General features: G+C 24.4%; 1 protein-coding gene across 2 annotated transcripts in view; it reads left to right on the top strand.

The window, feature by feature from the left end:
- The window catches only part of LOC123260773 (F-box only protein 43-like), a 34,158-nt gene extending 18,225 nt beyond the window's left edge, over positions 1-15,933 (top strand). For both annotated transcript variants that reach the window (XM_044722101.1, XM_044722102.1), the window contains one exon: positions 15,102-15,933. In XM_044722101.1, the coding sequence (XP_044578036.1) occupies positions 15,102-15,356 (255 nt within the window). In that variant the 3' untranslated portion in view covers positions 15,357-15,933. The remainder of the gene's footprint in view (positions 1-15,101) is intronic.
- The last annotated feature ends 638 nt before the right edge of the window (positions 15,934-16,571 follow it).

Raw genomic sequence — 16,571 nt, 5'->3', positions numbered from 1 at the left:
GGAAGAAGAAGTAGAAGAAGAACGACCACCGGCTAAAGCTATTGACCTACCGGACGTCCTTGATAACGGCGTGGATACACTCTGCTGCACTAACGGTCTAATAATTACACGTGTAAACATTCATTTTTTGCTTACCATTAACCTTATTTTATTGAATGTAGGTTGTTTTGAAAAATTCTCTCAATTTTTAAGATTTTTTTTAGTAAATATTTTTCATGTCTAATTTTTTTTCAGTTTTCATTCATTTTTTCGTTATTTTACAATAATTCTCTTATTTTTTTTACTAAATATTTTCCAAGCCAAATTTTTTAAATTTTTATAGAAATTTTCTAGTAAAATTATTCTTGATAAGAAATATTATACAGTGGAAAAAAAAGTTTTAAAATAAAAAAAAATTATTTTGGAGAATTTTTAAAATTTTTATGGAAATTTTCTAGTAAAATTATTCTTGATAAGAAATATTAACTGTGTAAAAAAAAAATTTTTAAGACAAAAATAATTATTTTGGAGAATTTTTAAAATTTTTATGGAAATTTTCTAGTAAAATTATTCTTGACAAGAAATATTAACTGTAAAAAAAAAGTTTTAAGACAAAAAAAACAATTATTTTGAAGAATTTTATTCAGAAAAAGTTTTTAATTTAGAAATTTTTTTTTGTTTTAACAATTTTTTTGTTTAATTCAAGTCTTCGAAATTATTTTCTTGGTTCAAAATTTTTTTTCTCTTCAATACAGTTAATTTTTTATTGAATCATAAAGATTTTTAAATTTGAATTTTTTTCTGTTTTTACATTAATCATTTTTTACAAAATAATTAAAAAAATAGATGAAAAGTACGAAAAAAGGAGCTAGGAAGGTGATTAATAAAAAAAATCATAAAAATTGCGGAAATTTTTTAAAAATAACAGCAACAATAAATTAAAACTAGAAAAAATTAATCCAGAAAGATATTTAGTCAATAAAATTGCAAAAATTGAGAGAACTTTTGAAAAATAACAAAAAAAAAAAAAAATGAATCAAAATTGCAAAAATTTTCTTAATACTTAATTGGTTCAAAACCTTTTTTTTTTCGGCAATTTAACTATCTAATTAAATCGAAATTCGCCAGATAATTATTCAAATCCAACCGCGGCTTTTATCTTCACTTTCAATAAGATCATAATCACTATCGCTATCACCAAAAGTAATTCAGCAGCAACAGCGCTCACATACAATACGTCCAAACAATAATGAACTGATGGGATGTAAATGGGTAGATAACAATTATTATCAGAGATAACAACTCCTCGGTTGTGTAATTCCCGGAGAATTTCATTCATAACTTGACAGCAAAGCAAAGGTTTGTTGTTAAACTGTTTTACTCGGTGGTTTTCTGAATGGGGAACAAACCGGAGTCCAAGGTCGAGTTGTTGTTATTAACCGAGTAAGCGGGAAATCCACGGGAGTAACCACTTTTGTTCAGGTTTCCAGTTATAGTTACGGTTATAGTTATAGTTGCAATTATAGTAACCAAGACCAGTTTGAATCCAGTTTCAGATAAACTGCAATACATTCATATCATTCGTACGAGTTGAGTATTATTATTATTATTACTAGATATGTAATGTATAATGTACTATTTATACTATGTACTATGTATGGAGTAAATTTAGTTTTTACCCAACTTTAGACTTCCCGTCTACGGTCTACACTACTTTCCGCTCGCCCTTGAGGAGATTGCGATGAATATTTATGCCCCGTCCTGAACTACTATACACTAGGTCTCAATATGTCGTACTCAATTTATATTAGCAATGAGCTGAAATTTATTCACGTAATTTTATTTGTCGGTTTTAAAATTTTAATTCTTTTCATTAATTTTATATCATAAAAATACAAGGCTTTATTATTACTATTTAAAAGTTTTTATTTTTATGATGTTTGCTTTTAAATTTATTTTATTAATTATAAGCTTAATTCCTAATTTAATAATTGACCGGTAACACCAAATTACAAAATGAACTGTTTCATTGTTAGGTTAATCTAATGTAAATTACTGGAATGTTATTAAATTACTAAATCAATTAAAGTGGCAAATTAAATTCATTAAAAATTTAAGAATAACTTTGAAAAAATATTATGATTGAACCTGGAATTATTTAAAAGTGGAGTCCATCCTATTTTTGGCCATATCTAGGTGAAAAATTAACATTTAAAAATTTTTTTTTTATTCTGCTTGTTTTTATGATCTACTTATAATAAAAAATGTCGTCAACGGAAAAAAAAAAAAGATTTCGATAACTTTTTTGCCTTCAAAAGTTGGAAAAAATTTTGGCTCATGTTTTTGGATAAAATTTCTATTTTATCTTTTTTTGATGTTTTTGATATAGTTTTTTTTTTTTTTTTAATAATATATAAAAAAAACGAACAATTGAAAAAAAATTGAATATTACAATTTTCTAAAAAATTTATGAATTTTTTTGAAAATTTGATAATCAATTTTTTTTTTTAAATTGTTCATTTTTTTATGTATTTTTCAAAAAAAAAAAAAAAAAGTATATCAATAAAATCAAATAGAAATTTCGTTCAAAAAAATGAAAATTAAAATGGTAGAACCCACTTGTAAATAATTACCGATTTTTTTGATAACGCGTCGAAGGTTCTATCACTCAAGTATTTTTCAAAATTTTTATTAAAATCTGTAATTTAATTGCTGTCAATTTTTTTAATTTGTTGATAAAAATTAAAGTTAAAAGAAAAATGTTAAAAGTTTTTAAGTAAAATTAAATGTTTTTCTGGATATATTATTTTTGTTGTTTCATCTTTTTTCTGGTTAACTAAACCGGTATCAAATGTGTGCTAATCCAAAATATCCGTGGTAATATTACATATGTTTGATGTGTAAATAAAAACAATAATAGCATCCGTTGACAGCAATGTTAATATTGTATATAATTCATATATATACATAAATGTTATGTGTTATATGAGCTAGGATGTATTATATATGTTTGTGCGGCAGCTATGAAAGGGTATCCAATTTGAATATTAATAACCTAGAGCAAGAGATATTGGGTACGCGGAATTTCGCGGTAGTTCCACATGCTAACGGCGAGATCGGTATCATTTTTGCGCCTGCTCTTTGATGGTTCCAAGAGTAATAGTCCGTTTTTGATGGTTCGGCTATTATGTTATGTATTTATTGTTAATGATTTATTGATGTGCTCGCTTAATTTATTTATAATTAAGTCCAGAGAAAATTGCCACGTCTTGGGCTGGATTTTTAACATTAATTTTGTGTACTTTTTTTGCCAATGGAATTATAATTAAGGTACCCACAGGTAATCAGCCCGAGTAAAAAGATATTTGTATGTCAAAAGAAGGATATCCATTAACTTTGATGTTAAGGACATTTTTTAAATAAAATATTAACAGTTTTTAACTCAATTAAATTTATTTTAATAGTTATAATTTTTTTTGTATAATAGATTTTTATTGAAACAAAAATAAAATTTTTATGGAGAAAATTTTTTATACAAAAAGTTTTTAGTAATTTTTTCGTGTTTTTACGTTTTAGATAAAATATTAATTAAAAAATCTTAACAATTAATTTTTAATAAAAATTATCTTAAATTTTCTTAGTAAAATATTAAATAGTTATTTTTTGAAAAATTTGAAAAATTATTCTAATAAAAATGAAAGAATTTTGTTAAAATAAATAATTTATAAGAAATAAGAAATAAATTTGCGAACAAAACATTTTTGTTTGTGGCAAAATAAAAAAATTGTTAATATTTAAAAGAAAATTTACTTGAAAAGTAATTAAATGTAGTGATTAAATTAGATAGTTTTAAATTTTTTCTATTGTAATTGTTTTTATTTTCATAAATCAGTCCTCTGATAAGAAAATTTTTAGTCAGAAGGTCTATTTGTCTTAAGAAGTTAGATATTTAAATGTAAATATGAATGAAAATGTAAATTTAGGAATTTTTCGTCAGTTCTATTTCAAAATATCCGGTAGTATTAAGTAATGAAAAGTGTTAATGGGAAAAAATTGCTGGGTTAAAATGAAGAGGAGAATTAGTGATGTTTTTAGTGAATGAATGAAAGACAGTAAAAATAGTTTTGATAGATATTTTGGCCGGCAACTTTTTAAAACAGAGTAAAAATTGAGTCATTGGGGGTTAACAGATGGCTGAGGATTATGCCTACCCTCCCTGGCTATTTTTAGACCGTTTCTTTCTGGATTTTTTCAGACCGGTGTTTTGATTCAGGATACAGTGGTTATTTTTTGGCGATTAGATATGCTTATTTATGTTCAACTTTCAAATTTTTATTTTTTATTTTGGAGCATTCTAAAATTTTCTACAAGTTTAAAATAAATTCATATTTTTAATTTCCCGAAATTTTTCAACAGTAATTCCAAAAATTACTATCATTTTATAAAAATAAAAATTTTCAATTTTAATTAAAAACTTTTTACTTAAAATTTTTCTAAAAAATAAATAGTTTTTTTTTTTTTTTTTTTTAAATTTCGCACAACTTTTTTTGTTAAAAATGAATTGATTTTTTTTTATTTTAATTTCACTGGCGCTATTTTGAAATCCAAAATTTTGAACATTTAAAAATACTTAAATAATAGTCTCCATCCATCAAGCTATTAAGAAACTAAATGACACATATCTTGAATTTATACATACATATGTGGTATAAAGAAACGACTATATACGTATAATTCGCTGTTGCTACCCGGTTCGCTGCATCGTATTGAATACTAAATATCTCAACCTCAACTCTGATATGTATATACATTTAATTTTTAATTCCAACCAGTGCGACATTGAATAACTATATGTATACTCAAAATTCTAACGAAAAGACCGCGAGTATTAACCAAAACGGACAAAGAAACAATATTTAGTAAATCACTGCCGAGTCAATACAATGTAATATATCATTTAATAACTACCGTAATTCGATACCTGAATTTATATTTATGTCCTTGATGCAAATTTATTTTATATACACACACATTCACTTTTGTGATTCTTGAAATCGATCTAATATACTAAATTTATAGATTTTAACTATTTTTAATATTTTTAAATAATAATAATGATAATAATAAATTTATTCATTTTAAAAAAAATACTTGAGAATTTTTTTAAACATAGAAAAAATTTTTTAATTTCTTTTTATGAAATTTATTTTTTAAAAAAGAATTATTAGTAAATTTAATTATTTTAAAAATAATTGCGTAGAAATAATAAACGCAAATTTCTCGCGTCAAGCTTCCAGGAAAAGATAACTGAACTTCCGGTCTTTGAGCACTAGAAATAATCTTATAAAAAATAATACCAGTACTTTTATTATTATTGTTACAATTACAATAATGATATTTCCTTCCGTAAACAAAATAACTTGCAAATTTGCGTGACATAATTCGAGCGTAAAATCTTAATACTGTTAACCAAAACAAAATGATTCAATAAAAGTGTGCGATAAACCGAAAGTGGGCGAATTAATAGCAATATTTCAAGGCCAAACAAACCCACTCTAATGTACAGAGTACAAGCACGAACATAAGCAGTAATAATCATAAATGTAATAACAATAATAATAACGTAATAGTACGACATATATATGAGCAAGTGTGAGAATGGCCGATTTACCGTGGCCTTTAGCGCGTCCTTGTCTTGTTTATCCCGTCGAATGAAATAAAAATAAAAATTTTATCAATACAGGTGATCAAATTCTTAGTCTGTAATTAAAAATAAAAATTTTTCAATTTTATTGGCGGGAAAATTGAAAATTCAAATTTTATTGAGCGCGAAAAGTTGTTTTAAGGTTTTAAACTCAAATTACGACTTAAATATTAGAGATATAAAAAAGTAGTAAGACTTTTTTTCTAAAGAATTTAATTATCTGTAAAAAAAAGGTCTCTTATTATTTTTTCGTATCTTTTGCATAGTTTTATTAAAAGACAAATTCATTACAAGATCAAAAATTTGTAGAAAATTTTATTTTTTCCTAAAAATTCAAAATTCTGAATTGAATATACAAAGTAAAAAATTTTGCGTCATCAAATCAAGAAATTTTGTGTTAAAAATTTTTATCTTAAATAAATGAATGTTAAATTTACACATAAAAAAATATTAAATATTCAACACAAAAATTTTTAAAACTAAATTTTTTGACGCAAAATTTTTTACTGTCTAGAGATACAAAAAAATTGATAAAAACCTTTCTAGTAGAAGATTAATTATCTACAAAAAATCTTTCACATCATTTTTTCGTATCTTCAATATTTAACCCAGAATTTTGAGTTCCATACAAAAACTAGTAAATTTTCCACTATCTAAAATTTTCTTAATTACACAGAAAAAAAATTAACTTGAATCAAGAGAAAAATTCTGAAACCAAGAAAATAATTTTGAGTTTCATTGTCTTGGATCAAAACGAAAAATTCTTGAATCAAGTAAAATTTACTTAAACTAAAAAAAAATTTCTTAGTTTAAGAATTTTTCTAGTTAAATCAAGATGAAATTCTTCAAAATCATTTATTTGATTCAAGTAAGTTTTTTTTCTGTGTACTAATTAATTGATTAATCTTTTAATAAAATCCTGCATGTGGTCATTACACAGATTTCAAGTAAAATAGTAAAGAGAAGCAAAGTTTCATTGTTAACCGGAGAAAGTAAAAATAAAATCATTAAATAAATAAAACTAAACAGTGAGCAATATCCATGCGTGTATTTTTTATCAGCAGCGCCGCGGTGTGTTGATCATTACACTATTAAGTGCATGTTATTGCTGTGTCCTCGTCGGTTGCTAGGCGGTCCTCTCTCAGCTCGTTTTCGGCTTGGTTAATGTAATATAACTCGCGGCAAAACAGAGAATCGCGAGAAGAGATGAGAACGAGGAAAGCAGCGACGTGCGACGTAGAACTGATATGACCCATCATGAGTCTGACGAGGACGTCGAGGCAAGATGATGAGAGGAAGAGGAAGGGGCTGAGGATGTTGGATGCTGGATGTTGGGCCGCTGGTGGGTCCAGACGAATTGGAATTGGCTGCCAGCTACATATGTGTGTATATATGTATTATATGTACGAAAAGAACCGAATATGAAACTCGGGTCTACACTACTATACCTAGTGTATATTATATTATGTTATATTATATTACTGTATAGACGTCCACGGCCCGATTAACGGGCTCTAATTGCATAGCAACAGTGAGCCCGAGATAATGATATATCTGACGCACGCCTACCACTGACTCTGGCCCACTTGAAAATCCCATTGGATATTTCGCGACCGGAGATCGGGGATGCTGTTACTCACAGCTCAAACTGACTGCATAGAAAGGACTTGTCTTCGGGGCTTCATTTTTTTCAGACAATACATCTTTTACTTTTTGTTTCAACCTGTAATTTCATTGTTGTTTTTTTTTTTTTTTTTTTTTGTTTTGAGGGTAAAAATTGGAGTTAAAAAAGATTTTAAAGAATTTTTAATAATTTTTTAAGTAAAATTAAATTTTTTTTGTTATTTTAAAATTAACGTTTCATTTTTTGGAGTTTTTATTTCTAGATGTAGGTAATTGAATTGCTTTCTATTTTTGTTTAATTTGTTGATAAAAATTGCACAAAAATTTGAAAGTTAAAAAAAAAACGATGAATTTTTAATAATTTTATTTTGTTTGATAAATTTAATGTGACTAATTTTTTTTTTTCGTTATTAAAACATGTAATTTAATTACTTTCTATTTTTTTTTTTTTTGAGTTTTTAGTAAAAATTGCACAAAAATTTGGAGTTTAAAAAAAATGAAAAATTTTTAATAATTTTTTGAGTAGAATTTTTTTTTTTTTGTTTGATAAATTTAATGTCTCCTTTTTTTTTAGTTTTTATTAATAAAACAGATAATTTAATTACTTTCTATTTTTTTTTTTAGTTAAAATTTAAAGTTTAAAAAAAACGATGAATTTTTAATAATTTTTTAAGAAGAATTTTATTTTTTTTGTTTGATAAATTTAATGTCTCCTTTTTTTTAGTTTTTATTAATAAAACAGATAATTTAATTACTTTCTATTTTTTTTTTAGTTAAAATTTAAAGTTTAAAAAAAACGATGAATTTTTAATAATTTTTTAAGAAGAATTTTATTTCTTTTGTTTGATAAATTTAACGTAACTAATTTTTTTTTTCGTTACAAAAACATTTCACTCAATGATTTTCATTGAATTTTAAAAAAAAATTTGAAATTTGAAATTAAAAAAAAAATGATAAAGAATTTTAAATAAATTTTTAAGTAAAATTTCATTTTTTTTTGAGTTTTTATTAATAAAACATATAATTCAATTGCTTTCTATTTTTTTTTTTGTAAAATTTTGAGTTTAAAAAAAAATGATGAATTTTTGATCATTTTTTTAAATAGAATTTCATTTTCGTTTGTTAAATTAAATTTAACATGACTTTGATTTTTTTTAACATGAATTTGAATTTATTATAGAAAATTTACATTATACAGCAGTTTTTTCTTTAAACAATAATGTGAGTAGAACAAAAAATTAATATATAAAAAAGTACTTACTCACAAAAAGGTTTGTTTAATTATTATTTTGTTGATTTTAAATTAATTTGTATCCACTTTTAAAAGTATGTTTAGGTTTTCTTTCGATTGTTTTATTTAATTTTAAAAGTTAAAAATCAGTTGCTTGAAAATATAAGGAAAAAAAATATTAAGTCATGCTTAAATATTTGTTTGTAAAAAAATTTAAATTATTAATATTAGTTTAAATGTTAAACATAAAGAATATTACGTCAGTATTGTAATTTTAAATCGGATCTCACCTTCCTGCAATAAATAATTTTTATTAATTTTATTTAACCTCAAGATTACCCAGTATTTGTAAATATTCATTAAATAGCAAGCCCTAAAAAAATATTTATACACCTAAGGCACCTACTATCTTATCACTCCCTATTTTAAAGATTACAAGCTACGAAGTTTAACTTCTATTCTAACAAATAAGTATGAATTATTATTCTGTTTGATTTCTAATTCTCTATCTTCTTTATTTTATTCAATGGTAATCATTGTTGAGGAAATTATTACGCTTCTCATATTTTAAATAAAAATTATTAGATTGATGATAGTGACAATTTTATTTTTAATAATTTTTAAATTTTATAATAATAACAACAATAACAACAATAACAATAATAATAATTCTTTTTAAAAAATTGAAGAAATGTTTAAAAAATTTTTTGATCTTTTTTTTAAAGATTAATAAATTATTTATTATTTTTTTTTTAAATTGAAGAAATGTTTAAAAAAATTTTTGATATTTTTTTTTTTTAATTGAAAAAATGTTTAAAAAAATTTTTGATATTTTTTTTTAAAGATTAAAAAATTATTTATTATTTTTATTAATTATTATTATAGAATAATAATAATAATAAATTTTTTTTCTATTTTATACCATGATTTTTAATTAAAAATTTAACTATCGCAATAAATAATATCACTTATAAAAATAATAAAACTACTCTATCCCTCAAATTAAAGACTAATTATTATTTATGACCGATAAAATCTATAAAAAATAACAACAAATTTAATTAAAAAACTAAAATATTTATTTACAGCCCAAAGTTTAAAAGTTAGTAACTAATAAAATCACTGAACGCAAGTTGTAATTAATAATCAAATATTTAAAAAAAAAAAATGTAATCGACCACCGAGCACCGCTATGCGCCAAAAGACACCATAATAATATAATAGCATGTGCGTTAAAACCACAACATAACATAACACTCTTATTCATCTTCTCGCGGCTTAACTCCCCCTCAGCCCGTATTATCTGCACCAACAACGTACACATATACCGTCTGGTCATAAAACTAATACATGCAAAGTAATACGTGGTGTTATTCGCACACAGGCATTAAACTTCCACATCAAGTCTCGTATTTTATCCTTTGTCTAACCTCACGCAGACAATTACTTCCTTTGATGGATTTTTATGCGCAAGTTATCATTATTGTCCTTAAAAAAATTTATTTATGGTACCACAGTTTTCGGAAAATCCTTAAAATAAATAAAACAAGACCCTAATTACGGAAAAACTGACAAGCGAGAGTTTTTTTTATCTTTTCTCAAAAAATCAAGGATCAATTTCAGGTAAAATTTTGAAGGAAGGAGGATAAAAAACCTTTGGGCTGTATCATCATGCGTGAGAAGTTATACCTGCACTTCAAGATGTTGAAGATAGAGATACCGAAGAGAGAATTGAAGTTAATATAAGCCGACTCAGAAGTTTTAAACTGTTAATAGTTGTAGTTAAAAAATAGAAAAGGCTTTGCTTGGAATTCAATGTTGAGCTACATAGTGATAAATTTTGAAGCGGCCTCAATTTAGAGAGAAGTTGAACTTTGAAGTTTTATTTTCTATGGGTCTTTTATATAGCTTTTTCTAAGCGGTTAGCAACAAGAAGTAGTAGTTAGACAACAAAGTTTCATTTAATTTTTATATAACAGTTTATTTGTGTTTGGATCAAATGAATGTTTGAAGGCTATATAATAAAATGAAATTTAAATTATTAGAATGTGAAGCGGACGTGAAGTGGATAAGATGAGGGTCATGTGTACACAATCCTCCAGATGACGAAGCCCTTGCTATGAAGCATGGGAATGAAGCGGGACGTACTGAAATTCTTGGAATGAAGCGGAAAAATGTTTTCTATTTATCACTTTGTTTTAATTTAAAATTTTTTTTTTTTTTTTTTTTTTTTTGATTAAAAAAAAGAAAATTTAAGTTACAGATATTTAAAAATTTTCAATTTTTTTTAATTTGGTTATTGCTTTATGGTGTTGAATAATTTTATTTGGAAAATAATGTTTAGAAAATTTTTTTAATAATTATATTATTTTTTTTATTAAAATTTAATCCAAGAAAATTATTTATTATATTTTATTTTGACTTAAAATATTTATCAAGACATAAAAATCAAAAAAAAAAATTTTATACTCAAACCAAAAACTTCCTTTGTATTTCTTAATTTATAAAATTTTTAGTAAAAAAAATAATTATTGTTTGTAATAAAAAAAGTTAAAAAATAACAATGATAATTATAATTCATGTAATTGCTATTATTATTGATGATAAAGATTTGAAATTACAATAATAATGGCAGTTACTTTATAGTAATTGCTAGTTTAATATTATATTTAATTTAAGTGATAAATATCAACCAAAGTGGATTAATTAAGTGATTAAATTCTAAATTGTTTTCAAAATATCTGATAATTTTTTTTATCAACTAGAAGTCTCAAAAAAATAATTTTAAAAATAGAAAATATTTTCAGAGTTTTGATAAATTTTTTTAATGAAAAGTCGTTGCTTCCGTAAAAATTTTCTAGAACAAAGAAAATGAAGCGGTACATACTGAAATTTTTGAAATGAAGCGGAAAAATGTTTTCTATTTTTTACTTTTTTAATTTTTTGATATTTTTTTTTTTCAATAAAAAAAGGAAATTTAAGTTACAGATATTTGAAAATTCTTAATTTTTCTTTAATTTGGTAATTGCTTTATGGTGTAAAATAATTTATTGTGGAAAATAATGTTTAGAAAATTTTTTTAATAATTATATTTTTTTTTTCTATTAAAATTTCATCCAAGAAAATTATTTATTATATTTTATTTTGACTTAAAAAATTTATTTAAACATAAAAATCAATAAAGAATTAAAAAAAAAATTTTTTACAAAATTTTTCGTGATAAAATAAATTAATTTGATGAATAAATTGTCAATTTTTTTATTTTATTTTTTTTTAAATCCAGTAACAAACTAAAGAATTACTAATAAAAATTTTATACTTAAAAAAATTTCTTTTGTATTTTTTAATTTAAAAAATTTTTAGAAAAAAAAAATAATTATTGTGTGTAATAAAAAAACTTAAAAAACAGTAATAATAATAATTCATGTAATTGCTATTAATATAGATAATAAAGGTTTGAAATTACAATATAATAATGACACTTACTTTATAGTAATTGCTAGTTTAATATTATATTTAATTTAAGTGATAAATATCAACCAAATTGGTTTTATTGAATGATTAAGTTCTAAATTGTTTTCAAAATATCTGATAATTTTTTTTTATCAATTAAAAGTATCAAAAAAATAATTTTGATATTAGTGCAATTAGTTAAAAATTTTAAATTAAATGAAATCCAAAATGTATACAATTAAAAAATATATTTTAGTTTTGATATATTTTTTTTATGAAATGTCATTGCTTCTGTAAAAATTTTCTAGAACAAAGAAAATTTAACTATTAGATTTTACAGAGATTCTATTTTAGTAGTCGACGTATTTGTACTATTTACCTGCCGTTTTTAGTTTCTTGAGCAATCAATTCAAATTAAGAGGCAACCGGAGTACAGTAACTCGATATATCTCTACAAATTGAATCTAATCAGTATTGAGTTACGTTTTTAAAATTCGACCCAAAATTGTCACAGTCCAGTTGGTCCTTTTAACTCACCGTTTATCTTACGCAGTCTATTTTGCCGCTTGACTGATTCTCGTCCGAAAAATTACCTAGAAATAGATGATTTATAAATAATAATAATAATTTTATGTGTATAAATATGTTGACGCATTGGTATCTAATGTGACGTTTGGAATATTTTATTTGGTGGTCATTTCTCCGAATGTTACAGTATAGTATAACTGAACGCGTGTGGGTATTTATATTATATTAAGGGAATGATGATTAAGTCGGTTAGTTACTTTATTTACTGTACTGTTGTTTGTTGATTGTACTTACATTGTACTCGTGAAAGAATTCACAAGTAGAAGACACTGAGAATTCTTAATTAAACTTTCGCCGACTTTACAAGACGTGATCATCATCAACTACTTACATTAACTTGGGTGTAACAAGTCTTGTTAATGCGTGTTAGATTTTAATTTTTAACACATTATAAAAATAATAATTATTATTTTTATTTTTAAAAGTTAACTCTTAATAAAAATTTAAAAAATTTAATTTATTATCATTATTAATTTTTATGTTATTATAAGAATAATAATAATAATAATTAATAATCAATATTAGTTTTTAAAATAATGTCTAGTAATTTTTTTAAAGCATCTAATTTTTAAAAACATTTAATTTTTTTTTAATCTATTTTTACTTAAACTAAAATTTTATTTAAAAATTTAAAGCAATTATTATTATTATTATTATTATTATTATTATTATTATTATTATTACTTCACAAAAATTATTAATAATAATAAATTTAAAAATTTTTTAAAAATATTTTTTCATTTTATAACTTAGATTTTTTTGAAATAATAATAATAATAATAGTTATAATAAATTAATAAATCTTTAAAATAATATTCAACATTTTTTTAAGCACCTAAATAACTCTTTAAAAATATTTCTTGTTCTTAATTTTTTTTTTCTTCATAAACTAAAATTTTCTAAAAGAATTAAAAGCAACTGTGGGAGTACTTTTCCACTCTCGAAAATTTTGCGTCAACCACCGTACTCTTTGGGCCATAAAATCCCTTCCCCGGCATTCAAGGGGCTCATGACGTCACGGGACCCCAAGAACAACGCTAAGTGTTAGCAAAGGCTAACACCCTCAAGAGTCAAGGGGCACGAGGCAGACTTTCCTCAGCCTCTGAGATACACACATCTACGGGTTACTACACTTATCATATTTTCCTTTACTTAACGTATCGTATTATTGTAACCGCGGAGTACCATCTTGACATTAATACTTATACACGAACTTAATTTATTGTATCGTTTTACTGATAACTATATTCTACGGGATTGATTAAGGAAGTACGAGCACCAAGGCAACTTTTGATAAAAAGCTTGATTATTTTTTAATATGAAGTTTAAATATGTCTAAACAAATTCCGAAAATTTAAAGGAGATTGCCCGATTATTTAAATAAATAATTAACTTTGAAGTTGAGCAGTTTAACATTGGTCTTAAGGGGTAACCTCCAAACATTGATACATTTCTGTATTTTTCTCGTAAAACTGTCGATGAATATTTTTAAAAAACTTGTGGATGAAAGTAAATATATTAGTGATAAATTTAATTCAAAAAAATTTACACTTGCCCGACTAATTAAAGTGTATTAATTAAAAGAAAAATAAATCCCGCCATTAGCCAATGTTAAATGTATATCTATATATTGAGAATAATCATATGGTTACTGCTCTCCCCTTACCGCGCTAGAGTCGATACCTATCCCCACCCCGCCTAGCGCTCGTACTTCCTTAATTATTGTGAAACTTTATTAACTTCATTCGAATATTGTAAAGAGTATAGTTATAACTTGAATAAATTATTAAATTAAAGAAATAGACTACTACACAACTATCATTATTTATGTCAAAAAGATAATAATAATATAATAATAATAAATTTATCAATCTTTAAAATAATATCTAATAATTTCTTCAAATATTTCTTCGTTAATCTCTCAATTTATTTTTTATTTAAACTAAATAAAAAGAAAACTACCAAATAGATATCTTATAACTTAATATAACTAAAAAAAAAAAAAAAATAAATAAATAAAATATAAATATCATTGAATTGAAACAGTGATGATTTAAAAATGACCATCAAAGATCATAAATATATCTCGTGTGACCAATGTAAATATTATGTACTTTCATGTCTCATAAAGAATTTCTCCTTAATCTTTAACTCTTGCTCTTACATATACAATATACCCCTCCACATCCATACATACATACATAAATACATACCTGCAAACATTCAAACAAATATATATAAATATAAATTTAACATTAATTATTGAACATAAAAATAAAAATAAAAATCTCAATCCATACCCAAATAATAAAAGACCACTTAAGAGTCTTCAAACAAAAATAATATTATTAACAATGAAAGTATCTCGAAGTTTATGAATAATTATCCGCGAGAGGGTTCATAAAACCTCTGTTATGACGCCGTAAAATTTCTTCCTCACTTCTATATTTATGAATCTATAATAAATAAATAAATATATTTGATATTTAAACTTGTACTTACAGTGTTATTATTTTGTTGCAGGCTTCCCGAGCTCTGGCACCAACGGAGCGTCTCTGTCGCTGCCCCAAATGTTCCTTTGCGAGTCACGTCGACGCTGCAAGGAATGTCGGCGTATGTACACGAGAAGGATGCCGGGCCGAATTTTGCCCAGACTGCGTCTCGACGCCGCACTCAGGACCCTGCAAAACCCCGCTGTTGGCGACGCCAACCAAGAGGAAAAAAGCTCCGCTGATCGTCGGCTCCAAGCAAAGCAAGCGGAATCTCAGGCGTCTCTAGTTTTATTTATAAGTTGTCGATCCGATAAATGAATATCAGCAGCGTTACAATTTTACAAACGGCTTTTTGCGTTAAAGGTTTAAAGTTTCTTTTTTTTTTTTTTTTTTTTTTATTTTTGAGTAACGGATGCTGCTCTGTACTCCGTGCATCTGAATTTAGATGCCAGTCTCTACTCTTCGGTCTGGCCAGACGAGTTTTTTGCTCGCCCCTTAGTAATTTCGGCAACCAGCAATTACCCCACCAGCAGATTGCCAATAATTGAGTTTATTCATTCTACTGGCTCGCTGCTGATATTTAACTTGTTTATTGCGGCCATTTTTTTATTATTATTGTTATTATTAAATTTTCCTTCGGTCACTAGTCTTTTGAGTTTAATACTTATGTATTTTATTTATGAAGGAAAATTTATTAAGATTATTTATTAGTTAAGATACTCGTTGTAAACATTTCTCGGATTTGTGACCTCACTTTTTTAAATCCTGTGCCATTTTTTCGCCATATTATTTATTCTTTTATGTTTCTGTTTCTGGGAGGAAAAGTTTTGCGAAAATTTATGTCTAGGGCTCTGTAAATTCTTCAAATTTTTATTTTTTATTTAAATATCAGTTTAAATTATTGATTTATGAGCAAAGAAAGCGAATATATATTAAAATTTTTAAGTTTTTACTTATTTAATGTGATTTTTTAAGATAAGTATCAAAATTTTTAGTCTCGACAAAATGGCCGATGCGCCATTTTAAAATTTTAAGGCGCGCTTTCAAATCCGGCTTTTCAAAAATTGGCGGGAAAATTTTTAAATTCAAAATTTACTTATTCACGGTAAAAAATTTTTATGTTAAATATTTAATACATTTTTGTGTTGATTTAATAGAATAAATGTTAAATTTAAACATAAAATTGTTAAATATTTAACACAAAAATTTTTTGACGCAATGACACAAAATTTTTTACTGTGTTTTTACAATTATAAAAAAATTTTATTTTATGGAATGAAATTAATTTAAATTGAAGGTTTTAATTAATAAAAAAAAAAAAAAAATGAATTTTAGAATTATAAATAAAATTTTATAATTTTCTAGAATTAGAATAATTAATTTTCGCAAAACTTTTCACTCAAAAATTGACCACCGAAGACTGTTTTTAAAACAAAGTAAGCATGGCAAAATATTTATCGTCCTTTAGATAACTTTAAAATTGGATCCACGATGTAGATAA

Source organism: Cotesia glomerata, linkage group LG3 (genome assembly GCF_020080835.1).
Source record: "Cotesia glomerata isolate CgM1 linkage group LG3, MPM_Cglom_v2.3, whole genome shotgun sequence".
Lineage (NCBI taxonomy): Eukaryota > Metazoa > Arthropoda > Insecta > Hymenoptera > Braconidae > Cotesia > Cotesia glomerata.
This window is presented reverse-complemented; position numbering and strand designations above follow the sequence as displayed.